The 27,503-nt window shown below is 42.0% G+C and overlaps 1 protein-coding gene across 1 annotated transcript; it reads right to left on the bottom strand.

Annotated features, from left to right (window-relative positions):
- Positions 1-4,697: 4,697 nt before the first annotated feature.
- On the bottom strand, positions 4,698-26,639 carry LOC111981045 (diacylglycerol O-acyltransferase 2). The gene is made up of 8 exons (XM_024012169.2): positions 26,357-26,639; positions 19,970-20,101; positions 18,709-18,816; positions 14,465-14,535; positions 9,760-9,964; positions 9,178-9,352; positions 6,786-6,985; positions 4,698-6,316 (listed from the first exon to the last, which is right to left on the bottom strand). The coding sequence occupies exons 1-8, from the start codon at positions 26,394-26,396 to the stop codon at positions 6,162-6,164; spliced, it is 1,086 nt and encodes a 361-aa protein (XP_023867937.1). The 5' UTR covers positions 26,397-26,639; the 3' UTR covers positions 4,698-6,161.
- Between the last annotated feature and the right edge of the window lie 864 nt (positions 26,640-27,503).

The following is a 27,503-nucleotide window of genomic DNA, read 5'->3' as shown; positions in this document are numbered from 1 at the left end:
GGTATCAGTCAAGCAAGACCTGATGAGAAGTYTGATGATATGTGCCCTAGCCTACCACGCAAAGACACTATGGAATTATTTTCCCTGGTTGACACAGATATGCTCAGGAAAGTGATATCACAACTTAAGCCTTCTACCTGCCTTGTCGATCMTATCCCCACCACCTTCTTCAAAACAGTTTTTAATTGCATATCTGAAGAAGTGCAAGCTATTATTAATCACTCCCTGTTCACAGGCACTTTCCCCACTGCACTAAAAACTGCAATGGTGAAAGCCCTTCTGAAGAAAACTTATCTAGATTCTTCAGCTCTTAGCAATTTTCAGGGATTCTCCAACCTTCCATTCTTAAGCAAAATTCTGGAGAAATTGGTGTTCAAACAGCTTAATGATTTTTTAAGTGCCAACTGTATTTTAGAAAAATTACAATCTGGTTTTCGTGTCCACCACAGCACAGAGACATCCTTAGTTAAAGTGTTAAATTATCTTAGAGACAACCCAGATGCAAAACAGCTCTCTGTCCTTGTACTCTTAAATTTAAGTGCTGCATTCGACACTGTTGACCATGATGTCCTTCTGGACAGACTGGAGAGGTGGGTTGGCCTCTCCAGTCCGGTTCTAAATTGGTTTAGGACCTATTTAACCGGTTGAGAGTTTTTTGTCAACCTTGGTGAACATAACTGAGAAAAAATACATATCACATGTTGCGTTCCACAATGTTCGATTTTGCGTCCGGTACTGTTCAGTTTATACAGTGGGGAGAACAAGTATTTGATACACTGCCGATTTTGCAGGTTTTCCTACTTACAAAGCATGTAGAGGTCTGTAATTCTTATCCTAGTAACTTCAACTGTGAGAGACGGAATCTAAAACAAAAATCCAGAAAATCACATTGTATGATTTTAAGTAATTCATTTGCATTTTATTGCATGACATAAGTATTTGATCACCTACCAACCAGTAAGAATTCCGGCTCTCACAGACCTGTTAGTTTTCTTAAGAAGCCCTCCTGTTCTCCACTCATTACCTGTATTAACTGCACCTGTTTGAACTCGTTACCTGTATAAAAGACACCTGTCCACACACTCAATCAAACAGACTCCAACCTCTCCACAATGGCCAAGACCAGAGAGCTGTGTAAGGACATCAAGGCTAAAATTGTAGACCTGCACAAGGCTGGGATGGGCTACAGGACAATAGGCAAGCAGCTTGGTGAGAAGGCAACAACTGTTGGCGCAATTATTAGAAAATAGAAGAAAATAAAGAAGTTCAAGATGATGGTCAATCACCCTCGGTCTTGGGCTCCATGCAAGATCTCACCTCGTGGGGCATCAATGATCATGAGGAAGGTGAGGGATCAGCCCAGAACTACAGGCAGGACCTGGTCAATGACCTGAAGAGAGCTGGGACCACAGTCTCAAAGAAAACCATTAGTAACACACTACGCCGTCATGGATTAAAATCCTGCAGCGCACACAAGGTCCCCCTGCTCAAGCAGGCGCATGTCCAGGCCTCTGAAGTTTGCCAATGACCATCTGGATGATCCAGAGGAGGAATGGGAGAAGTCATGTGGTCTGATGATTCAAAAATAGAGCTTTTTGGTCTAAACTCCACTCGCCGTGTTTGGAGGAAGAAGAAGGATGAGTACAACCCCAAGAACACCATCCAAACGGAAGCATGGAGGTGGAAACATCATTCTTTGGGGATGCTTTTCTGCAAAGGGGACAGGACGACTGCACCGTATTGAGGGGAGGATGGATGGGGCCATGTATCGCGAGATCTTGGCCAACAACCTCCTTCCCTCAGTAAGAGCATTGATGATGGGTCGTGGCTGGGTCTTCCAGCATGACAACGACCCGAAACACACAGCCAGGGCAACTAAGGAGTGGCTCCGTAAGAAGTATCTCAAGGTCCTGGAGTGGCCTAGCCAGTCTCCAGACCTGAACCCAATAGAAAATCTTTGGAGGGAGCTGAAAGTCCGTATTGCCGAGGGACAGCCCCGAAACCTGAAGGATCTGGAGAAGGTCTGTATGGAGGAGTGGGCCAAAATCCCTGCTGCAGTGTGTGCAAACCTGGTCAAGAACTACAGGAAACGTATGATCTCTGTAATTGCAAACAAAGGATTCAGTACCAAATATTAAGTTCTGCTTTTCTGATGTATCAAATACTTATGTCATGCAATAAAATGCTAATTAATTACTTAAAAATCATACAATGTGATTTTCGGGATTTTTGTTTTAGATTCCGTCTCTCACAGTTGAAGTGTACCTATGATAAAAATTACAGACCTCTACATGCTTTGTAAGTAGGAAAACCTGCAAAATCGKCAGTGTATCAAATACTTGTTCTCCCCACTGTATATGTTACCCCTTGGCAGCGTTATCAGAAACTACAGCATTGATTTTCACTGCTACACAGACGATACACAACCTTCCATTTCTGTATCACCAGATGATTTTAGCTCCACAGATAAATTATTAGACTATATTAGTGATTTAAATACTTGGATGACTCACAACTTCCTCCAGCTAAATCAAGACAAGACCGAGGTACTTATTGTTGGAGCCAAAGCACAGTGAGAAAATCTAGCTACACATTTTAATTCACGGGTAATAAAGATAAAACACCAGGTAAAAAAACCTAGGTGTTATTTTAGATTCKGAACATTTTTTTTTATCACACATTAGGAATGTGACCAAAATAGCTTTTTAGCACCTGAGGAACATTGACACGTGTGGTCGTTTCTCTCTCAGCCTGATACAGAGTGACTCATCCATGCTTTTATTACAAGCAGACTTGACTACTGTAATTCTCTCCTGTCTGGTCTATCCAAGAAAGCCATTGGTCAACTGAAAAACATACAGAATGCTGCAGCACGGCTACTGACCAAGACCAGATGGAGAGCACACATTACACCCATTTTAAGGTCTCTGCACTGGCTGCCTGTGAGTTTTAGAATTCATTTTAAGATTGGTTTTTAAATCAATCCACAATTGTGCAGCCCAATACATGTCAGACATGCTTTTAAGTTATGTACCCAGTAGGGCCTTCAGGTCCTCTGGCACTGGCCTTTTAACTATCCCAAAGCCTAGGACCATGAGGCATGAAGAGGCAGCCTTTAGTTATTATGCCCCCCGCCTCTGGAATAGCCTGCCAGAGAACCTGGGGGGGCTGAAACTGTGGACATATTTAAAAGCGATCTTAAAACACATATTTTTTGCTTTGCTTTTCCTTACGGTGCTTTTTAGTTGTTCAGTTTGAGTCATTATTTTGTTTTTTATTTTATGTTTGTTGTGTAGTAAATATTTCAGCTTTTATTTTCATTGTTTTTTATGTTTTTTTCCTGTAACGCACGCTGCGTTACATTCCATGTCTGATATGGGCTGTATAAAGCTTAATTTGATTTGATGTTGTGAACAGAGTTCCCCATTGTGGCAGTGGAGCTATGGTATGGGTAGGTATAAGCTACGGACAACGAACATAATTGCATTTTAACAATGGCAAGTTGAATGCACAGAGATAACGTGACGAGATCCTGAGGCCCATTGTTGTGCCATTCATCCGCCACAATCACCTCATGGTAATGCATGGCCCCGTGTCGCAAGGATCTGTACACAATTTCTGGAAGCTGACAATTTCCCAGTTCTTCCATGGCCTGCATACTCACCAGACATGTCACCCATTGAGTATGTTTGGGATGCTCTAGATCGACGTGTGTGTTCCAGTTCCCGCCATTATCCAACAACTTCGCACAACCATTGAAGAAGAGTGGGACACAGGATGCAGTTCATAATAATGGCCGGAACGGAGCTAATGGAATGGCATTAAACACCATCATGTGTTTGATGTTTATTTAACTAGGCAAGTCAGTTAAGAACAAATTCTTATTTACCACGGCCTACCCTGGCCAAACCCTAACCCGGACGATGCTGGGTCAATTGTGTGCCGCTCTATGGGACTCCAATCACAGCCGGTTGTGATACAGCCTGTAATTGAACCAGGGTCTGTAGCGACACCTCTAGCACTGAGATGTAGTGCCTTAGACCGACCGCCGCGCCACTCGGGAGCCCATGTATTTGTTACCATTCCACCAATTCCACTCCAGTCATTAGAACGAGCCCGTCCTCCCCAATTAAGGTGCCACCAACCTCCTGTGGAGTGGGACAACATTCCACAGGCCACAATTAACAGCCTGATCAACTCTATATGAAGAAGATGTGTTGTGCTGCATGAGGCAAATGGTGATCACACCAGATACTGCCTGGTTTACTGAGCCACGCCCCTACCTTTCTTTTAAAGTACCTGTGACCAGTGGATGATCTGTATTCCCAGTCATGTGAAATCCATAGATTAGTGACTAATGAATTTATTTCAATTGACTGATTTGCTATTATGAACAGTAACTAACTCGTAAAATCTTTGAAGTAGTTGCATATTGAGTTTATATTTCTGTTCAGTGTATTTGTACTAATGCATGCATGCAACTGTCCTTAGGACCTTTTTGTTTCTATTGTCCTTATTTTAAATGTCTTTAGTTCTGTCCTTGAGCTGTTCCTGTCTAATGATGTTCTGTATTATGTCATGTTTTAAGTTTTGTGTGGACCCCAGGAAGAGTAGCTGCTGCTTCAGGGGATCCTAATAAAATACAAAACACTAAAAAGATGCAATGTTGTGATGACAGGAAAAAAAACATTTACGAAGACATGTTAAGTTTTATTCTAAAAACATAAAAAGTTTCATTTAAGGAGACAGATTTTGCTCAAGCTATTCATTCACAACATAAAGGCATTGGCTGCTGTTTATTGCACATGAATTAAGAGAGTGAAATGTTTACTGCTCTTTACAAGAAGTTAATGTTGAAGCTAGAAAAATTTACATTTCAAATGACACTTCTATTTAGCACTCATCACCAACCTCAACATTTCACCACATGGCAAAATAATTGTAGTCTTTTCATCTTGCATAATATACAAACAGTCCTGCACCTAAAATAATTGGCAGGACGATAGACTTGATATGCCCAGTAATTTCTCAAACACTTGTTGGTAATTACCAGGGGAGTTTGACTTTTAACTCTAATCCAAATGTGTGATAGAAAAACCCTTATACTGTACATTTGTCATTTTACTCAATTGAGTAGAACCCCACAATAAGTGTATTTTATTTCTACAAGGCACATGCTTTACAATCCCTTTCTTTTCATGACATTCATCACTGATCTGCCCTCTGTGTGGAGGAAGAACTGTTCTTACATCATCAAAATCRTCAACAACTACAGTACATGGGGCATCAAGGCACTAAACACTCTGCAGCCCAGTCAATAAAAATGTGACAGGAATTTTTCAATAAGGCACATTTTAGAGAAGTACCTCAGAGGGTTGTAACAAATACAAAAAGTGCATCAATATATTAATTTAAAAACGTTTTTTTAAATTATTCCGTTCGACAAGGGAGGACAGGTTTTTTTCTTATTTACATAATACAATACTTAGTGGCATCATATAATCACAATCTAAATCCATTAGAATTACTTCACCTTCCAGTTTCAATAAAGTATGCGTGTGCTGGGAGGGGACACCCGTCAGCTCTTTGGCTCAATTACCACACTATATTAACTTCTCAGTGAGGCCATACCATTACAATTGCATTGTTTGTGCATTTAGCAAAAAATAAATAAAGGCCTCAAAACATCTGATATTGAACTTTTTTTAGGCCCTAATATGTGACAGCTACATGGATGCATGGGGGAAACAAACATGGTGCTTGTGTGTATAACCTTCTAGTGCCACCTAGTGGGAGTTCCACACTGCAAGTGATCGTATCTTATCAAACTATACTCCCTCATCTCTTCTGTCWTGGAACATATCTATAAATGTGGCATACGCTGAAGAGACTCCATTTGGAGACATTTAAGTTAGTCAACTTTGCTATTGGCAAGGACTAGGTCAAGGAGAATAGTAAGGCAACCTAAAACCTGCCATTTTCACTCTGAGTGGAGTAGGGACGTGAGCCTTGTATACTGGACGAGGATGAGAGCGCTGTGGGTTTATTCCCACAACTTTATGTATATCGATTGAATTCCAGAGACAATCAATCAGAGCCATGCACGTGAATGGGGTGTCGARGCTGAACAAGGTTCCGAGGGGGTCCCACTCACTCTTTCCTCATTGGATGTGCAGGATGTCACTCTCTTTCAATCCGAAGCGGGTCTTATACTTGTCAAAGAGGCTCCTGAGGGACTTGATGTACATGGCATGGTACAGTTCCACCATATCCCGAGTAGGCTCCTCAACCTTTGGTACCGTGATCGGTTCACCCACTAAGAGAAGGGGGTAAAAATCAATATCCGCAAAATCAACTTTGACATTTTACTTTTTGGTTTGACGAACKGCAACGTTTAACATGAACATGGCCTTGATGCAGGGAAGAGAAAATGTTGACTGTGTGGTTGGTTCTGTTAACACAGAGGAGCTAGAGTTGCCCTTGAACTGCTTGGTAGTAACCATAACCTGACCTAGCATTGTAATTACTTAAGATTTTTACAGATGGACTATAATCTACAGATCCTGGCTGACAGAACAATTTGAGTTGAGCATATATTTTGATAGATAAGATCAATAAGATAGATGGATAACAGGAGGCTGCTGAGGGGAGGATGGCTCATAATAATGGGCGGAACAGAGTGAATAGCATCAAACACATGGCCTGGATCACTACCAGAAACTAAGTCATCCAGCACTAAATGCCTGTGAGACACTTTCAGTGTGGTCTTGGAGAGGGTTTCTCACCGATGGTGGTGATGGGTTTATTGTAAGGCACCATTCCCCAGGAGTCGGAGAAGAGGCCACAGCCATGGAACAGACAGGGAGCAAAGCCCAGAATCTTCTGCAGCCGCTTCTGAGCTAGCCGACACCAGGTTCCCTCCTCAAAGATCACCTGCTTGTACACATTGTTCTCCCCAAAGGAGTAGACCGGCACCAGGTCAGACCTGACAGAGAGCAAGGGTTTACATTAGTCTCCAGAAGTTACTCATAGGGCATAATGGATATCACCTGATCTCTGAATGATGATGACTTGTTTTGGTGCTTCCCTGCTCCATTTCAACATCTGTCATCAAAACGCATTATGAGGAATTTAGAAAAGGAACCTTTGGGAAGCATTTAACCAGGGTAACATAGGCCTACATGCCACTTGTCTTAGAGATCCTAGAAATATGAGCCAGTGACCCAGAAACGTACTGTACATGCCAGGGGAAATTAGCAATCATGCATGTTATCGAAGGTTGTTGTGAATGAGGGTCTACTCTACATAACATTTTATACAACCTCTAAGACACCATTAACCAGYGTATCTACAATCAACCATCAAACAATATTTATCACTGAAGTGGGCTTGTTTGGATAAGTTGAGCAAGTCAAAATGGCAGCCTAATGGGTCTGGAGTAGAGTGGGATTCCCAGTTAGTCTGATCTGGTCTACGCCAGCTCACTCAGTGTGCCGAAAACAGTGTTCTCAGGAGTCACAATCTGATGGAGTCCATCCTTTGGCCTTGACCCAGGTGCCTGTGTACTGTATGCCAGGAGGAGCTCTGAGCAATTKAGGACCAATTACCATACGAGTAAGTGTTTTGTGCCAATCAGGGTTGGGGTCAATTCCAATTTAAAATTCCAATTAAATTCACTCATGAAGTGGAGAATTTACATTGAATTCAATATAAATTTCAACAATCTTGAAATTAGACCGTTTTGACTTTGAATTTAATTAGAATTCAATATTTGTAAATTTCACAGTTAATGAACTTCGTATCACAAATTGACTGCAATTTAAATAATTTCAATATAGCTAGGTTGTCTGAACAATGACATGATCAGCCTGRAGAAATTTGAATTTTCGGGGATAATATTGCATTAGAGATTGAATCCTTGGAATTGACCCAACATTGGAATTGAGAGGAAATGAATGTCTGAATTCAAAGACTGACCTGGAATTTGAATTAAATATAATTTTCAGGGAGGGGGGAATTGAATTAGAATATAATTTTTAGACTTAACCCAACCCTGGTGCCAATCCTATTGTTGAKCCAATTCTCTCGATTCAATCCAATTGGTCATAATGACATTAGATTTACGGTCTAATATTTCAAAAACTAGTGTTGAGGACAAACGTAGACAAAGTCCACTAAGGTAGGAATACTCCAGGGCTGTTTTGTGCAATACCTAACATCAATACGTTCACATAGGCAGACTAGATATCCTGCACTCTTCTTTAGCAGTTTATTCAGTTCAGTGTTTTTCTGTGCTGGCCCGATGAGATGTCTTACATAAAAACAAACACCATGTAGTCAGATCAATTGATGTGTGTAACATAGAGGTACACTATGTACAAATAAGTATGTGGACACCCCTTCAAATTAGTGGATTTGGCAATTTCAGCATCACCCTTCCAGCATTGGCTGGAGTGGTGTAAAGAGCACTGCCATTGGACTCTGAAGCAGTGGAAACGCGTTCTCTGGAGTGAATCACCACACTTGACCGTCTGCCAGTCCGACGGACGAATCTGGGTTTGGCGGATACGAGGAGAATGCTACCTGCCCCAATGTATAGTGCCAACTGTAAAGTTTGGTGGAAGAGGAATAATGGTCTGTGGCTGTTTTTTTTTTTTTTTTWAYGGTTCGGACTAGTTAGTTCCAGTGAAGGGAAATCTTAAAGCTACAGCATACAATGACATTCTAAACGATTCAATGCTTCCAACTTTGTGGCAACAGTTTCAGCATGACAATACCCCCATGGCCAAAGTGAGGTTCATACAGAAATGATTTGTCGAGATCGGTATGGAAGAACTTAACTGGCCTGCAAAGAGCCCTGACCTCAACCCCATCGAACACCTTTAGGATGAATTGGAACGCCGACTTCCCAGGCCTAATTGCCCAACATCAGTGCCTGACCTCACTAATGCTCTGAATGGAAGAAAGTCCATGCAGCAATGTTCCAACATCTAGTGGAAAGCCTTCCCAGAAGAGTGGCGGCTGTTAAACCAACAAAAGGGTGGACCAACTCCATATTAATGGCCATGATTTTGGAATGGGATGTTCGACGAGCAGGTGACCACATATTATTGCTCATGTAGTGTACGTGTGTGGCCAGGATTTGTGTATGGCAGAATGTTTGTGCTCTACTCTCACCCTTGCTGGAGGGCCAGCCTCACAAAGCCCTTGCGGTTATTCAGGGTGACAGAATTTATGCCTGGAGCACAGTCCAGAGATTCTGCTGCTCCCCCGACAACGATGACCACTGCGTTGCCAGTTCCATTCTGAGAGAGGAGGTAGTCGATGGAGTTACGATTCACTGGGCAGATACCTGACGCACGGGAGAGAATGGGGTTAGGCTCAGCAATCACACATGAGCCCAAAGACCAAACCATAAAGTCTGTTTTCAGTAGACATTATTTAAGAGAAAATACATACTGGTTGAGCACAGACACATATTATTGCTGTACATTTTACATTACACTGCAATACTACTCTAAATGACCAAATTAAGATAACCTGCACTGTTAGCTTTTGACAGAAGCAGCTCCCTACAATAGCGAGATCAGCAAATACAGGTTGGTAGACAGAGGCTGGCTGTTTCATCCTGGCTGCGCAATAGGACAAATCTCAGAGTTCTGCCAAATTACAGTCTGTAGATAAAGGGCTGTTATCAGCAGTTTAAAGAGAGAAGAGGCAGCCTCTTCAGAGGGACAAAACTCCCAGAAACCATCTCACCCCCAGACATGAGATAGTCTCTAAGGACTGGCATCCGGAAGTTTCCAGCCAGGGTGGCAAGAGAAGGCTTGATACCCGGGAACTTCTTGGAGAATCCAGTGGCCTCAGTCCCAAAGTTACAGAAGGCTCCGAAAGAGAAGATCCCATGGGGGTGGTACCCAAAGATGTAGTTTCGGCTGGGCAGCAGGTTATGTGTCTTGATGAGCTGGAAAAAAAGATGACAAAAGAGACATGATTAGACTGTACTATCACACCAGTCTCAGAGGAGAGGTTTAGAGGATGTGTTAAGACTAATGTCCTGAAATTGGAACAGCTTATCACTTTAGCCCTGATATGATGCATCTTTTGCACTCAAGTAATAAAATCAATTTACAGGCAAATAAGGCAAAATGTGCTGTGTGTCTGGGATGTTTACCTGCACGTTTCCACTAAATAAAATGTATTTATATAGCCCTTCTTACATCAGCTGATATATCAAAGTGCTGTACAGCCTAAAACACCAAACAGCAGGCAATGCAGGTGTAGAAGCCAGTTCCATTCTGAGAGAGGAGGTAGTCGATGGAGTTTGGGCAGATAGTGTGAACAGTAGTTTCATTACAGAGATGCAATACTGCCCTGCTAGAGCGGCCCCGGTCAACTGTAAATGCTGTTATTGTAAATTGTAAAGGTGTAAATCAARTAACATTTTATTGGACACATACAAAATGGTTAGCAGATGTTAATTGGAGTGTAGCGAAATGCTTGTGMTTCWRGTTCCGACAGTGCAGTAATATCTAACAATTCCACAATGACTACCTAATCACACAAATCTAAAAGGGATGGAATAAAAATGTTTATTTAACCAGGTAGGCTAATTGAGAACAAGTTCTCATTTGTAACTGCGACCTGGCCAAGATAAAGCATAGCAATTCGACACGTACAACAACAGAGTTACACATGGAATAAACAAAACATACAGTCAATAATACAGTAGAAAAAATAAAACAAAAAGTCTATATACATTGAGTGCAAATGAGGTAAGACAAGGAAGTTAAGACAATAAATAGGCCATGGTGGCGAAGTAATTACAATATAGCAATTAAACACTGGAATGGTAGATGTGCAGAAGATGAATGTGCAAGTAGAAATACTGGGGTGCCAAGGAGCAAGATAAATTAATAAAATACAGTATTGGGAATATATGTACATATTCATGAGTCGTCGCTCATATGGATGAGCGATGACCGAGCGGCATAGGCAAGATGCAATAGATGGTATAAAATGCAGTATATACACATATGAGATGRGTAATGTAAGATATGTAAACATTATTACAGTGGCATTATTTACTGTGACTAGTGATCCATTTATTAAAGTGGCCAATGATTCGAGTCTGTATGTAGGCAGCAGCCTCTCTGTTAGTGATGACTGTTTAACAGTCTGATGGGCCAGCTTTGATGCACCTGTACTATAAACTCACTCACCGAATAAATCAATGTTATTCTCCGAGGCTCCCCGGAACCATTCCCAGTCCGTGTGATCAAAACAATCTTGAAGCGTAGATTCCGATTGGTCAGAGCAGCGTTGAATGGTTCTTGTCAYGGGTACTTACTGTTTGATTTTCTGCCTATAGGACGGTAGGAGCAAAATGGAGTCGTGGTCGGATTTTCCGAAGGGAGGGCGGGGGAGGGCCTTGGATGCATCGCGGAAGTTAGAGTAGCAGTGATCCAGTGTATTGCCCGCATGAGTGCTACAATCAATATGCTTACAAACTTTAGGTAGCCTCGTTCTCAAATTTGCTTCGTTAAAATCCCCAGCTACAATAAAATGCAGCCTCGGGATATATGGTTTCCAGTTTACATAGAGTCCAGTGAAGTTCCTTGAGGGCCGTCGTGATATCCGCTTGGGGTGGAATATACACGGCAGTGACAATAACCGATGAGAATTCTCTTGGAGCGACAATGGCTCAGCCACAAAGTGGTAGGCCACACAAGCTCACAGAACGTGACCGCAGAGTGCTGAAGCGTGTAAAAATGGTCTGTCTTCGGTTGCAACACTCACTACCGAGTTCCAAACTGCCTCTGGAAGCAACGTCAGCACAAAAACTGTTTGCCGTGAGCTTCATGAAATTAAATGGGTTTCCATGGCCGAGCAGCCACACACAAGCCTAAACTCACCGTGCGCAATGCCAAGCGTCAGCTGGAGGGGTGTAAAGCTCACCGCCATTGGACTCTGGACCAGTGGAAACGCCTTCCCTGGAGTGATGAATCACACTTCACCATCTGACAAAGGAACCTGGATATGGCGGATGCCAGGAGAAAGCGACCTGCCCCAATGCATAGTGTCAACTGTAAAGTTTGGTGGAGGAGGAATAATGGTCTGGGGCTGTTTTTCAWGGTTTCGGCAAGTCCCCTTAATTCCAGTGAAGGGAAATCTTAACGCTACAGCATACGATGACATTCTAGATGATTCTGTGCTTCCAAATTGCCCATGTGCACAAAGAGGCCCATACAGAAATGCTTTGTCAAGATCAGTGTGGAAGAACTTGACTGGCATGCACAGAGCCCTTACCTCAACCCCATCAACCGCCTTTGGGATGAATTGAAATGCCGACAGCGGGCCAAGACTAATCGACCAACATTAGTGCCCGACCTCACTAATGCTCGTGGCTGAATGGAAGCAAGTCCCTGCAACAATATCCAACTTCTAGTGGAAGGCCTTCCCAGAAGAGTGAAGGCTGTTATTGCAGCAGAAGGGGGGCCAACTCCATATTAATGTCCATGATTTTGGAATGAGATGTTTGATGAGCAGGTGGCCACAGTGTACCTTTGATAAGCAGCTAGCCAGCTAGCTCCAATGCCAATTTTAAGTCTTTCTAAACTAATATCTGACGAACTCAGAAATATGAAGTTATTTCAGAATKAAAGTTAACTGGCTAGCRCATCATGCTTTGTGACATTGTTAGCTAGCCATCCTGGTGCACTCGATCTTTTGTGAGCTGACTGCTCGTTCTAAATAGTATAATCTATCTGTTCAAAAACAGTGTCAGCATGTGTAGCAGTGGTTATTCAGTTTGATATGCAAAAGTAAAATAGGTGTATATATGCTGTTGCTCAAAATCACTTGAGAATGTTTGATTTTTAATAAATACATTTTTTTAAAGTTTGAAAACTTGCGATTATATATTTCTGCCATGCTGCTTTGTTGACCACTCCAACCACCTTGTGCCCCGGGCATTCAGCCAATAACCGGCCACCGCTGTATTTGATAATATACATGCAGTGAGTGGAAGAGAGAAGGAGACCTTGCTGGCACTGCAAGATGTAAGCCACTGTCCCTGCATGCACTGACACACACACTGCCACCAGCCAGGACTGACTACCAGCTGGCATCCAACTGCATTAGTTGCACAAGCTAAAACAAGTTAAGCAACCATTCATCTGAAACAGGATGTTGACATGTGAAGTATCTAATGTGTCTTAAGCCCCACCAATACCTGGCATACAGTGCGTCTGAGACAGAAAACCCTACAATTGAAGCCCCTTAACTCCACATCACAAACAGCAGTAAACATCATCCTAGTTACCAACCCCAAAAAATACAATACTTTAAGTCTCTAATCGATGCAGAGACATGTTATCAAACACAGCCATTTTATTCAGTTTGCATCAGAGCTACTTGATGCAAATAAGTGATCATCAAGCCACTCAGACAGAAACAGTCAGTTCTCAAAGTATGGATCACAAGCAGGGCCAAAGTTCAAGCTCCAGAGGCAACACACACACCTGAATCCCCCCTGGCTGTTAACCAAAATTAATAAATTATTGACAGTTAAGACTACCTTTATTCGGTGACCATATCCAAGATCTGGCTTCGCTTTAAGAGCCTTTGACYATACTTTCTATGTATGAGTGAAAGAGATTGTATGGTAAAACATTTATTGTAGGGTTAATGTTTCTAAAATGCTCCATTTTAAACACTTAAATCAAATAGCTGAACTGAAGGACAAGTAAACATAGCAGATGTAATTTGAATGCCGTTGGTTCATTGATATTCATGAGGAGTGTGAAGGCATACAAACAACTCAGCTAATTCAACCCTTGGTCAGCAGGGCAGCGAGAGAAAGCACAAGAGGAACTTGCCAAAAAATGTGAAGGCAAAAAATGTATTGCTGTTAGGATACCAAGAGAACGTGTCTCCCAACAATCTCCAGATGCGGAGGAGCGAAATAATACAAATTGGGAAAAAAGTCAGCGATGAGCTGTCGCCTATCAGGCGGGGCAAAGCCTATCCTTTCAACCGACGTCAACTCCTTATAGCATCATCAGGGAACAGGAACCAACAGCTGATACTGGATACAGTCACAGATAAGGTTATTGTCAAGCTTGTGCTACAGCACACCATAATCAATAAAAACATTGATGCTCTAACTTTGTATCTGACCAGAAAAAGCACATTTTATCATCTGTACAGGCAGGCATATCCATGTTGTATTCCATCAAATTTCCAGTTTGATAGCAAACCTAATTATCTGGCCTTATGACAACGCATACACACTGACAAGTGAAAACCATCCCACTTTTATTTGTTTATACATCCTCCAATATAAGAGGTCAAGATGCTACATAGCACTGAATGGCCCATTCCCAAATCACACATTCCACACACACCCGTAAGTTCACACATTATACCTTTAAAAATGTTAGGCCTATTCTTTTCCACTCACCCTGATGGGAAAGTAATCTCTGAAGTAAGTCCACACAGTCCAGTTCCTCACCCAAGAGGACCTCCTGCCACCTGAGAAAACCGAGGTAATGGATAGATCTCCAGTCAGAATAATACTGAATAATGAATCATGYAACCCACATAATGATTAATGTAAATAAACAGTAACATAGTGCCAATTAACTCAATTTCCCAGCACAGCTCCTTATGGTCACAGACACAAACCACTGCTTCTGAAATGACACCAGTTTCACACACACATTACCAGTCAAAAGTTTAGACACACCTACTCATTCAASTGTTTTTCTTTAGTTTTACACATTGTAGAATAATAGTAAAGACATCAAAACTGTGAAATAAACATATGGAATCATGTAGTAACCAAAATAGTATTAAACAAATCAAAATATGTTTGAAGAATACAAGTAGCCACCCTTTGCCTTGATGACTGCCAGAAGTGTGCAAGGCTTTCTCTCAACCAGCTTTCATGAGGTAGTCACCTGGAATGAATTGCAATTAACAGGTGTGCCTTGTTTTAAAGTTAGTTTGTGGAATTTCTTTCCTTCTTAATGCGTTTAAGCCAATCAGTTCTGTGGTGACAAGGTAGGGGTGGTAAACAGAAGATAATATGGACTTGGTCTTTTACCAAATAGGGTTATGGCAAGAAGAGCTAAAATAAGCAAAGAGAAATGACAGTCCATCATTACTTTAAGACATGAAGGTCAGTCAATACAGAACATTTCAAGAACTTTGAAAGTTTCTTCAAATGCAGTCACAAAAACCATCAAGCGCTATGATGAAACTGGCTGTCATGAGGACCGCCACAGGAAAGGAAGACCCWGAGTTACCTCTGCTGCAGAGGATAAGTTCATTAGAATAACTGCACATTCAGATTGCAGCCCAAATAAATGCTACAGAGTTCAAGTAACAGACACATCTCAACATCAACTGTTCAGAGGAGACTGCGTGAATCAGGCCTTCATGGTTGACTTGCTGCAAAAAAAACACTACTAAAGGACACCAATAATAAGAAGAGACTTGCTTAGGCCAAGAAACACAAGCAATGGACATTAGACCGGTGGAAATCTGTAATATGGTCTGATGGATTTTTGGTTCCAACTGCCGTGTCTTTGTGAGACGCAGGGTAGGTGAGCGGATGTTCTCCGCATGTGTGGTTCCCACCGTGAAGCATGGAGGAGGTGTGATGGTGCTTTGCTGGTGACACAATCAGTGATTTATTTAAAATTCAAGGCACACTTAAGCAGCATAGCTACCACAGCATTCTGCAGCGATACGCCATCCCATCTAGTTTGTGCTTAGTATGAGAGTRATGGAGTGCTGCATCAGACGACCTTGCCTCCACAATCACCCAACCTCAACCCAATTGAGATGGTTTGGGATGAGTTGGACCGCAGAGTGAAGGAAAAGCAGCCAACAAGTGCTCAGCATATGTGGGACCTTCAAGACTGTTGGAAAAACATTCCAGGTGAAGCTGGTTGAGAGAATGCCAAGATTGTGCAAAGCTGTCATCAAGGCAAAGTGTGGCTACTTTGAAGAATCTTAAATATTATTTAGATTTGTTTAACACTTTTTTGGTTACTACATTWCATAGTATTGATGTCGTCACTATTATTCTACAATGTAGAAAATAGTGAAACTAAAGARAAACTCTTGAATGAGTAGGTGTGTCATACACACACACGTTCAAAAGTTTGGGGCCACTTAGAAATGTCCTTGTTTTTGAAAGAAAAGCAACTTTTTTGTCCATTTAAAATAACATCAAATTGATCAGAAATACAGTGTAGACATTGTTAATGTTGCAAATGACTATTGTTGCTGGAAACTGCTGATTTTTWGTGGAATAACTATATAGTCATACAAAAAATAAATAAAATAATCTGCCGTTTCCAGCTACAATAGTAATTTACAACAATAACAATGTAACCTGTATTTCTGATCAATTTGATGTGATTTTAAATGGACCAAATAATTAGCTTTTCTTTCAAAAACAAGGATGCTTCTAAGTGACCCAAAACTTTTGAACGGTAGTGTATGTATATAAACTCAGCAAAATAACTATTCATAAAAATCCAAATAACTTCACAGATCTTCATTGTAAAGGGTTTAAACACTGTTTCCCATGCTTGTTCAATGAACCATAAACAATTAATGAACATGCACCTGTGGAATGGTCGTTAAGACACTAACAGCTTACAGACGGTAGGCAATTAAGGTCACAGTTATGAAAACTTAGGACACTAAATAGGCCTTTATACGGACTCTGAAAAACACGTTCATCTGCGTGAACGTGCCTTAGGCATGCTGCAAGGAGGCATGAGGACTGCAYGTGGCCAGGGGAATAAAATTGCAATGTCCGTACTGTGAGACGCCTAAGACAGCTCTACAGGGAGACAGGATGGACAGCTGATCGCCCTCGCAGTGGCAGGCCACATGTAACAAACACCTGCACAGGATCGGTACATCCGAACATCACACCACGGGACAGGTACAGGATGGCAACAACTGCCCGTATTAAACCAGGAAYGCACAATCCCTCCATCAGTGTTCAGACTGTCCGCAATAGGCTGAGAGAGGCTGGACTGAGGGCTTGTAGGCCTGTTGTAAGGCAGGTCCTCACCAGACATCACCAGCAACAACGTCGCCTATGGGCACAAACCCACCGTCGCTGGACCAGACAGGACTGGCAAAAAAAGTGCTCTTCTCTGATGCGGTTGTGTCTCACTAGGGGTGATGGTCGGATTCGTGTTTATCGTCAAAGGAATGAGTAACGCTATGCGTTACAGGGAAGACATCCTCCTCCCTCATTTCGTACCCTTCCTGCAGGCTCATCCTGACATGACCCTCCACAAATTTCTTGTTAACAAACTATAGTTTTGGCAAGTTGGTTAGGACATCTACTTTGTGCATGACACAAGTAATTTTTCCAACAATTGTTTACAGACAGATTATTTCACTGTATCACAATTCCAGTGGGTCAGAAGTTTACATACACTAAGTTGACTGTGCCTTAAACAGCTTGGAAAATTGCAGAAAATTATGTCATGGCTTTAKAAGCTTCTGATAAATGATGTCAATTAGCCCGAGTCAATTGGAGGTGTACCTGTGGATGCATTTCAAGGCCTACCGTCAAACTCAGTGCCTCTTTGCTTGACATCATGGGAAAAATCTAAAGAAAGAGACCTTGGTCAAGGAGGTGACCAAGAACCCGATGGTCACTGACAGAGCTCTAGAGTTCCTCTGTGGAGATGGGAGAACCTTCCAGAATGACAACCATCTCTGCAGAACTCCACCAATCAGGCCTTTATGCTAGAGTGGCCAGACAGAAGCCACTCAGTAAAAGACACATGACAGCCCGCTTGGAGTTTGCCAAAAGGCACCTGAAGACTGAGACCATGAGACCCAAGATTCTCTGGTCTGATGAAACCAAGGTTTAACTCTTTGGCCTGAATGCCAAGCATCCCGTCTGGAGGAAACCTGGCTACACCGTAGGGATGGTGCATGGTGGTGGCAGCRTCATGCTGTGGGGATGTTTTTTCAGCRGCAGGGATTGGGAGACTAGTCAGGATTCAGACAAAGGTAAACAGAGCAAAGTACAGAGATCCTTGATTAAAACCTGCTCCAGAGCAAGTTTCTGAATGTCCTTGAGTGGCCCAGCCAGAGCCTGGACTTGAACATCTCTGGAGAGACCTGAAAATAGCTGTGCAGCAACGCTCCGCCACCAACCTGACAGAGCTTGGGAGGATCTGCWTAGAAGAATGGGAGAAACTTCAAAATACAGGTGTGCCAAGCTTGTAGCGTCATACCCAAGAAGACTCGAGGCTGTAATCGCTGCCAAAGGTGCTTCAACAAAGTACTGAGTAAAGAGTCTGAATACTTATTTAAAAATGTGATATTTCCAGTTTTTATTTGTAATAAATTAGCAAAAATTTCTAAACATGTTTTTGCTTCGTCATTATGGGGTATTGTGTGTAGATTTAGGGAAAACACAATGCAATACATTTTATAATAAGGCTATAACCTAACAGAATGTGGAAAAAGTCAAGGGGTCTGAATACTTTGAAAGCACTGTATAGAAGGGCACAATTTAACCACAATAGGGCAACGGCAGCCATTAGGTTAAGTAAGGAACCGAAAGGTTGCCAGTTCAAATCCCAGGACTGACAGGGAAAAACCCTCTCAACCTGACCATTATTAAGAGCCGGTTTGAGTGACCGTGGTACTTGCCTTGTTTGGGGGTGTTCCAGTCGAAGATTAGCCAGGTAGTGTACATGGCAGCGATCACCCAGAGGTCTGTGCAGAACATGTAGATTAACAGCACAGTGCAGCTGATGCCTATGTGGTCGGATAGGATAGGAGAGAGAGCAGAGGAACAGCTATTCAGCACCTGCACTGTACTGTCAAGTATGCAGGCCACTAGGAACTGAGACATTTTTAGCTTCCAGTTATTGTGACATGGGGCAGTGCATTATCAGGCTGAAACTTGAGGTGTTGGTGGTAGATGAATGGCACAACAATGGGCCTCAGGATCTCATTACAGTATCTCTGTGCATTCAAATTGCCATTGATAAAATGCAACTGTGTTCATTGTCAATAGCTTATGCCTGCCCATACCATAACCCCACCATGGGACACTCTGTTCACAACGTTGACATTAGCAAATCGCTCGCCCACACACGCCGTCTGCCCAGTACAGTTRAACTGGGATTTATCCGTTAAGAGCACACTTCTGCAGCATGCCAGTGGCCATCAAAGGTGAGCATTTGGCTACTGAAGTCGGTTATGAAACTGAACTGCAGTCAGGTCAAGACCCCGGTAAGGACGACGAGCACGCAGATCAGCTTCCCCGAGACGGTTTCTGACAGTTTGTGCAGAAATTCTTTGGTTGTGCAAACCCACAGTTTCATCAGCTATCCGGGTGGCTGGTCTCAGACATTCCTGCAGGTGAAGTAGCCGGATGTGGAGGTCCTGGGCTGGCGTGGTTACACGTGGTCTGCGGTTGTGRGGCCAGTTGGACTTACTGCCAAATTCTCTAAACGACATTGGAGGCGGCTTATGGAGAGAATTGAACATTCAATTATCTGGCAACAGCTATGGTGGACATTCCTGCAGTCAGCATGCCAATTGCACACTCCCTCAAAACTTGGGTCATCTGTGGCATTATGTTGTGACAAAACTGCACATTTCAGTGGCCTTTTATTGTCCCCAGCACAAGGTGCACCTGTGTAATGATCATGCTGTTTAATCAGCTTCTTGATATGCCACACCTGTTAGGTGGATGGATTACATTGGCAAAAGAGAAATGCTCACTAACAGGGATGTAAACAAATCTGTGCACAACATTTGAGAGAAAAAAGCTTTTTGTGCGTATGGAACATTTCAATCTTTTATTTCAGCTCATAAAACATGGGACCAACACTTGACATGTTGTGTTTATATTTTTGTTTAGTGTAGTTAGAGCCACACAGAGATCCAGTCACATTCTCACCCATGGCGAGGAAGGAGATGACCCACTGAAGAACTGCGATGACCTGAAGGTGTTTCTCCAGCTTGGATCGAAGGGCAGGCCATGGAGGGGAGGGCAGGTCCTGCAGGGACAAGAGGATGCTATAGCCTGTGCCTAGAGAAGATAGACAGGGTCATAAATGAGTCAATACTGTACAGTACATCCACATCAATCGATTAAGGTCACAGTTGCAGTCAGTGAGAAGACTAGAATATGAAAATAAACTGTCAATCCTTTTCCAGGTTCTCAAAGTATGTCAAATACACAAACAAGGGACATTAGATTAGACACTAGAGAGAAAATTAACAAAATGTTCATCCCTTACAAAGCTCCGTGATCAAACAGACCACAAGCAATAAACRTCACGTCAAATTCCTCATGCCACTGCAATTGCTATAGAAACAGAGCAACTTACCACCATGGTCTGATCACTACTCATAGAGCAGAGCCAGTCCTGACATCTACATGTACACTTAGTGTACAAAATATTAAGGACACCTTCCTAATATTGAGTTGCACCGCCCCTTTTGCCCTCAGAACAGCCTCAATTAGTCGGGCCATGGACTCAATGAGGTGTCGAAAGCATTCAWCAGGGATGCTGGCCCRTGTTGACGCCAATGCTTCCCACAGTTGTGTCAAGTTTGCTGGATGTCCTTTGGGTGGTGGACTATTCTTGATACACAGGGGAAGCTGTTGAGTGTGAAATATCCAGCAGTTTTCAGTTCTTGACACACTCAAACCAGTGCACTTGGCAAATCTTGTATCTTGCCCAGTCACTCTCTGAATGGCGCACATACACAATCCATGTCTCAATTGTCTCAAGGATTAAAAATGCTTCTTTAACCTGTCTCTTGACCTTCATTATGACTTTACACCCCATGCTATATTGTGGATTGAGAGTTACCTGTAAGATGGGAAGCCCTCTCCCCATAATAAAGCACTGCTCTGCCTTCTTAACAACAAGGCAGGTCCTAGTTGTCGCACCTGGACTACTTCCCAGTCGTGTGGTCAGGTGCCACAAAGAGGGAACTGCCYCTTAAAATGTACACGTAGAGCTAAAATTAATAATATGCATGTCAATCGCTCAAAGTAGAAGAGAGATTGACGTCATCACTACTTGTTTTTGTAATAATGTTGAATGCGCCGAGCTGTCTGTTTAAACTACTAGCACACAGCTCGGACACCCATGCAAACCCCGTCTTCAAGTCCAGAAAAGACTATGGGAGGTGCACAGTACTGCATAGAGCCATGGCTACATGGAACTTTATTCAACATCAAGTAACTCACACAAGCAGTAAAATCTGATTTAAAAAGCAGATAAAAATACACCTTATGGAACAGCGAGGACTGTGAAGARTTACACACACAGGTATAAACACACACGTACACCTGGATTGTGTGGCGTAGTAGAGTAGTGGCCAGAGGGCACACACTTAATGTATTGTGAAATCTGTTGTAAAATGTATTTTAATGTATGCATCTTACTGCCTTAGTTTTTACTGGACCCCAGGAAGAGTAGCTGCTGCCTAGGGATCCATAATAAATACAAATCTACACTGGTTGAAGTTGATTTAACAAGTGACATCAATAAGGGATCATAGCTTCTTTCATCTGGATTCACCTGGTCAGTCTGTCTTGGAACGAGCAAGTGTCCTTAAAACCTATTAAACTCTGACCMCCCCTCTGGTGGCATTTTCTAAATGACGCAAAATATTGTATAATACCCTCAATGTACATTTCGGTTCCAAAATTATTAGTCTTAAAAACACATGCTTAGTACTGTTAGAAAAAGGTAAGAACTATGGGATTCAGATACACGTGTCAGAAACAATGTGACTACTACAGAGCCTGATGCAGCAAACAAWACAAAACTTTGTCTTATAGGAATGATATACATATGAAGTGAAATCTGAAGTATATCTATCCATTGATGTAAATATATGTCTGATTCCCAGTTCATCCACTAGACAGCAGTAGGAGGCCACATCATGTCTCTTGGCTACTTGGGTCTGGTTTGKGTAGTGAGTCACTGTGCCAAAATAGCTGAATGGATTTTTAAGCCTTTAAATGAACTTAGCAATCAGGGCTTTGAGGTTCCGGAGTTTTTAAATAAGATAGACAGGTGAAGAAACTTCAAAAACGACTTTTCCCATTCACTTTTCCTATTGAAAACAATGAGCAAGCAAAAAGGCGCATGTGGAGGATGCATACAAGGCAATGTGGATGGAGAAGGAAATGCAATTCTTTACAATGACCATCAGGGTGGACCCTTTCCATGCATACTAAATGGTTGCACTTTTGGTGACTTGACCTACATTGCATACTATATAAATATGTCCCATAGCGCATGATTTATAGCCTTTATGGGGTTCGATTAAATAAAAAAGACATGGCCTGTAGCTTCAAATGATATGTCACACCGGGCCCTGTACATGGCCCAAAACAACTGCTCAGAGTTTAACTGGTTAATGTTTTATACAGTACCAGTCAAAAGTTTGGACACCTACTCATTCCATGTTTTTTCTTTATTTGGGCTATTTTCTACATTGTAAAATAATAGTGAAGACATCAAAACTATGAAATAACACAAAAAAAAAAGTGTTAAACAAATCAAAATATATTTTATATTTGAGATTCTTCAAAGTAGTCACCCTTTGCCTTGATGACAGCTTTGTACACTCTTGGCATTCTCTCAACYAGCTTCATGAGGTAGTCACCTGGAATGCATTTCAATTAACAGGTGTGCATGGTTAAAAGTTAATTTGTGGAATTTCTTTCCTTCTTAATGTGTTTGAGCCAATCAGTTGGGTTGTGACAAGGTACAGTAGACAGCCCTATTTGGTAAAATACCATGTCCATATTATGACAAGAACAGCTCAAATAAGCAAAGAGAAACRACAGTTCATCATTACTTTAAGACATGAAGGTCAGTCAATACAGACAATTTCAAGAACTTTTCAAAAGTTTCTTCAAGTGCTATGATGACACTGGCTCACATGAGGACCGCCATAGCAAAGGAAGACCCAGAGTTATCTCTGCTACAGAGGATCAGTTCATTAGATAGTTACCAGCCTCAGAAATTGCAGCCCAAATAAATGCTTCACAAAGTTCAAGTAACAGACACATCTCAACATCAACTGTTCAGGGGAGACTGTGTGAATCAGGCCTTCATGGTCAAATTGCTGCAAAGAAACCACTACTAAAGGACACCAATGAGAAGAAGAGACTTGCTTAGGCCAAGAAACACAAGCAATGGACATTAGACCGGTGGAAATCTGTAATTTGGTCTGATGAGTCCAAATTTAGATTTTTGGTTCCAACTGCCATGTCTTTGTGACACGCAGAGTAGGTGAACGGATGATCTCCGCATGTGTAGTTCCCACCGTGAATTATGGAGGAGGCAGTGTGATGGTGCTTTGCTGGTGACACTGTCTGCGATTTATTTAGAATTCAAGGCACACTTAACCAGCATGGCTACCACAGCATTCTGCAGCGATATGCCATCCCAAATGGTTTGCGCTTAGTGGGACTATCATTTGTTTTTCAACAGGACAATGACCCAACACACCTCCAAGGTGTGAGAGGGCTATTTGACCAAGAAGGAGAATGATGGAGTGCTGCATCAGATGACCTGGCCTCCACAATCACCCGACCTCAACCCAATTGAAATGGTTAGGGATGAGTCGGACCGCAGAGTGAAGGAAAAGCAGCCAATAAGTGCTCAGCATATGTGGGAACTCCTTCAAGACTGTTGGAAAAGCATTCCAGGTGAAGCTGGTTGAGAGAATGCCAAGTGTGTGCAAAGCTGTCATCAAGGCAATGGGTGGCTACTTTGAATCTAAAATATTTTTGATTACAACATGATTCTATGTGTTATTTCATAGTTTTAATGGTCTTCACTATTATTCTACAATGTAGAAAATAGTACAAATAAAGAAAAACCCTTGAATGAGTTGGTGTCCAAACTTTTGACTGGTACTGTATATCAGTGGTGGTCAGTGCCGTTTAATGAGCATGGCCTTATTTCCATTACAGCATATTGGATGACTGTCATTCATATTCCATTCACCCAGCTCAATGTAACATCGATAGGTTTAGGTTACTACCCATGATACTTTATTTTTTCCCATACCCATCATGAGGTTGCTACTGTACAACCTAGCCTATGAATTAAAGTTTATTATGTAGGTGCACAGGTCGAGAGACATTTTTTTTTGTAATCAGGGTGACAGACTGACACATTCAATACCGCCTTGCAGTCTTGCCTGCATCTAGGGCATAATCATTAGTCTAACAGTTGCAAAAGAGCRTTTCTATTGGACAAATTCAGATTTATTTATCCCAGTTTCATTCCATTTAAGAATTTTTTTTCTCCAAAGTATAGGCGGAATGAATACACCTCTGATCACACACAAGCACAGTTCCCTTTCATAGCAGCCCCATTCAAGCAGCATGATCACTTTGCTTGTTGTATTCYTTCTCGCATATACGCACTCTCTTCCTCTCACCTTTTCACCTTCGCTTGTGGACTTCAGTGCACAATACATCAGCTGTCTGTGACCAGGCRRAAAAAAACTTTCCAAGCCAAAGCTTCATACATCATAAMTGTTACACACAGCCTACATCTTTGTCACCATATTATCTAACGTCATAGTCAACATAGCTACTAGACCTAACGGGTTAGTAAAAATGCTACAATTATGCAGTACAATGTTCAGTCAGCAAGCAGTATGGAAGTTACACCGGCGGGCCCAATGGCAATACATTTATAAAACCAAAAGCTTACCTTGACTTGGAAGAGTTCCAGTATTGGATAGCCATAGCCAGCTAGCTAACATAGCATCCATCTCTGTTTGAGTAGGCTGAACTAGCTACCTGCATTTGTTAGCCAAGTAAGTGAAATAAATACAAAGGAAATTGCTAGCCCTCTCTCACTTCTCCTTAATWTTTGAAGACATTAWTTTGCTCAAAACTGTTCAACTTTAGTCTTTCTCTAGGAGTCAACTACTCACCACATTTTATGCACTGCAGTACTAGCTAGCTGTAGCTTATGCTTCCAGTACTAGATTTATTCTTTGATCCTTTGATTGGGTGGACAACATGTCAGTTCCTGCTGCAAGAGCTCTGATAGGTTGGAGGATGTCCTCCATAACTTGTCATAATTACTGTGTAAGTCTATGGAAGGGGCTGAAAACCTTGAGCCTCCTAGGTTTTKTATTGAAGTCAATGTACCCAGAGGACGGAAACTAGCTGTGCTCCGGCTACACCATGGTGCTACCCTACAGAGTGCCGTTGAGGCTACTGTAGACCTTCATAGCAACACAGTGTGTTTTAATAACTATAATAAACATATCATCAAATTATTTATCTAAAAATAATYATTTTAATGTCTCACTATTTTTTATGAAATTCACTGAGGATAGTCCTCCACTTCCTCCTCTGAGGAACCTCCACTGATGTATATAGTGACAGACCAGAACAAGAACGAGCCACTGAGGGGACACTTCTTAATCTACTCAAGTTCATAGTGCCTCATCAGCAGATCTTTCCCATGCCACGGGACAACACAACCACGTAAACCTATCTTAATGGACTAAATAACACTGCGTCGTGCTGTCAAACAAAACACTATCCGTTCTGCACTCTGGCCCACACTTGCATAATTAAGTCAATAATGSTTTCAAAATCAGGGCTACTGGGCAGTATCAGCCTCAGGGGGTCAMAGACTTCATGTAGACTAGTAATACTACACAGTGAATCAGTCACTGACCTCACATCTTTCCCCTTACCGGGCAGCTTTCAGCAGGGCACAACGTTGTGGAAAGTTGCTGATATACATATATTATGTTGAACAAACTTGAGCCTCTCTGGCATGTAGAATAAAATGAACTTGTCAGCCCTATTCATGATATGTACTKTATATCTTCAACATTCACATTTGCCAACTGAAATTGGCCCTGGTGTACACTTTTTTACTTCTCTCCCTTCACAGATCAGACCCCTAAAAAAAAATACACAAGCAACATGTATGAAAACTACTGTGCCCAAATACACTCTTCACCACACACCAATGTGTTGGCTTATCTGATGTCTTTCAGAACAAATGGCTTACATGACAATGACGTATTGCATCCACAACAAACAGCATCCCAACAAACTTCTGATTATGTTTTGGGCTGTCATAGTTCTSTCATAGTTGAATGTTTTGCAAGCTGCTTCTTCATCTCACGAAAGCTGATTACACGCCAACACAGGATTTGGAATATAGTGGAGATGATCCAATTATCAAATGACTGCCGCTTGATAGGATGACTGAAGTCTGTGTGCAATTTGTTTGCAGTGAATTTTGAAAGAGGGTGCATATCTTACCTTTTAGGGCACCGGAGTAGGCAGCAAGTATGGTCTTCATAACTGTGGCTCCGGGACTAAACAGATTACAAGACTTGGAAATACTTGCTGCTTTAAAGTTTGTAAACTCTACAGCTCCTCTAACATGACTGCCTTCCACTGTACTGAATTGAAGCACCGAGCGCGCATTTAACCGGTATGGGAGGAGCCAGTCACAGTCAGGCGGTGGGAGGTGTATTTTTATTTACAAACCGATGCGCTCCTGGAAAATAACCTAAGTGGATGCGAATTTGGCACTGTCTAACTAACACTTGGGCCTGAAGGAGGCAGGCACGGTTAACACTGAACGGGCACTGTCACTATCTCACCGTGTGTATTTACTGGACAGTCACGTGATGTCGGCAGCGATCAACGGTTGTGTTTTGACCATTTCCATCATATCTGACAGCCCGCCCCGCTATGAAATTCTTATAGATTTTTTACTTTTAGCACCACCCTTACAAAAAAGATTGCAGTATTTAAACTGTAGTAATAGTGCAGTAACTGCAGTCGTCTGTGGTATTTTGGACGCAGTAATCGCAGAATAACTACAGCACTCTAACTGCAGTTACACTGCAAAATTACTGCAGTAAATAAACTGTTATTTTGGACGCAGTATTTGCAGCATACTGCAGTTATACTAGACTCTAACTACAGTTATACTGCAGTGTACTGCGGTTATACTACACTCTGACTGCAATCTTTTTTCGTAAGGGCATTAAAGCTGAACRTGTCAAACATGCTTAACAGGTCACTATGGTTAGCCAATGCCTAGTTGTTTTGGCTACTYTACGAGACAGGATTAGAGAGATGGCCACGCAAGACACTTTTAGCCTATCTGGTAGAATAATTGACATGAGCAGTCAGGCTGAGGAAATGTCTCCAATCACTTTAACATATTTTTGTTGGSCAAGTTAGAATTCTCACACGGGTTGTGGGTCCTTCAGTGAGCCTAAGGAACAGAAAAGAGGACATGAGATGCATGTTGGTAAAGAGACAGCCTTTCACTGCTCTTGAGTATGGTATTATATTTTTTCTCAGAGTGTGACTTTATTGTATTGAGAAGGTAATACCAACATGTTCAGAAACAAATCAAGGAATCCATCAAGCTGTTGTTCAATTTGATTTA

This window comes from Salvelinus sp. IW2-2015, linkage group LG20, assembly GCF_002910315.2.
Source record: "Salvelinus sp. IW2-2015 linkage group LG20, ASM291031v2, whole genome shotgun sequence".
NCBI classification, from domain to species: domain Eukaryota; kingdom Metazoa; phylum Chordata; class Actinopteri; order Salmoniformes; family Salmonidae; genus Salvelinus; species Salvelinus sp. IW2-2015.
The sequence above is the reverse complement of the archived record's forward strand: the minus strand, read 5'-3'. Positions and strand labels throughout refer to the sequence as shown.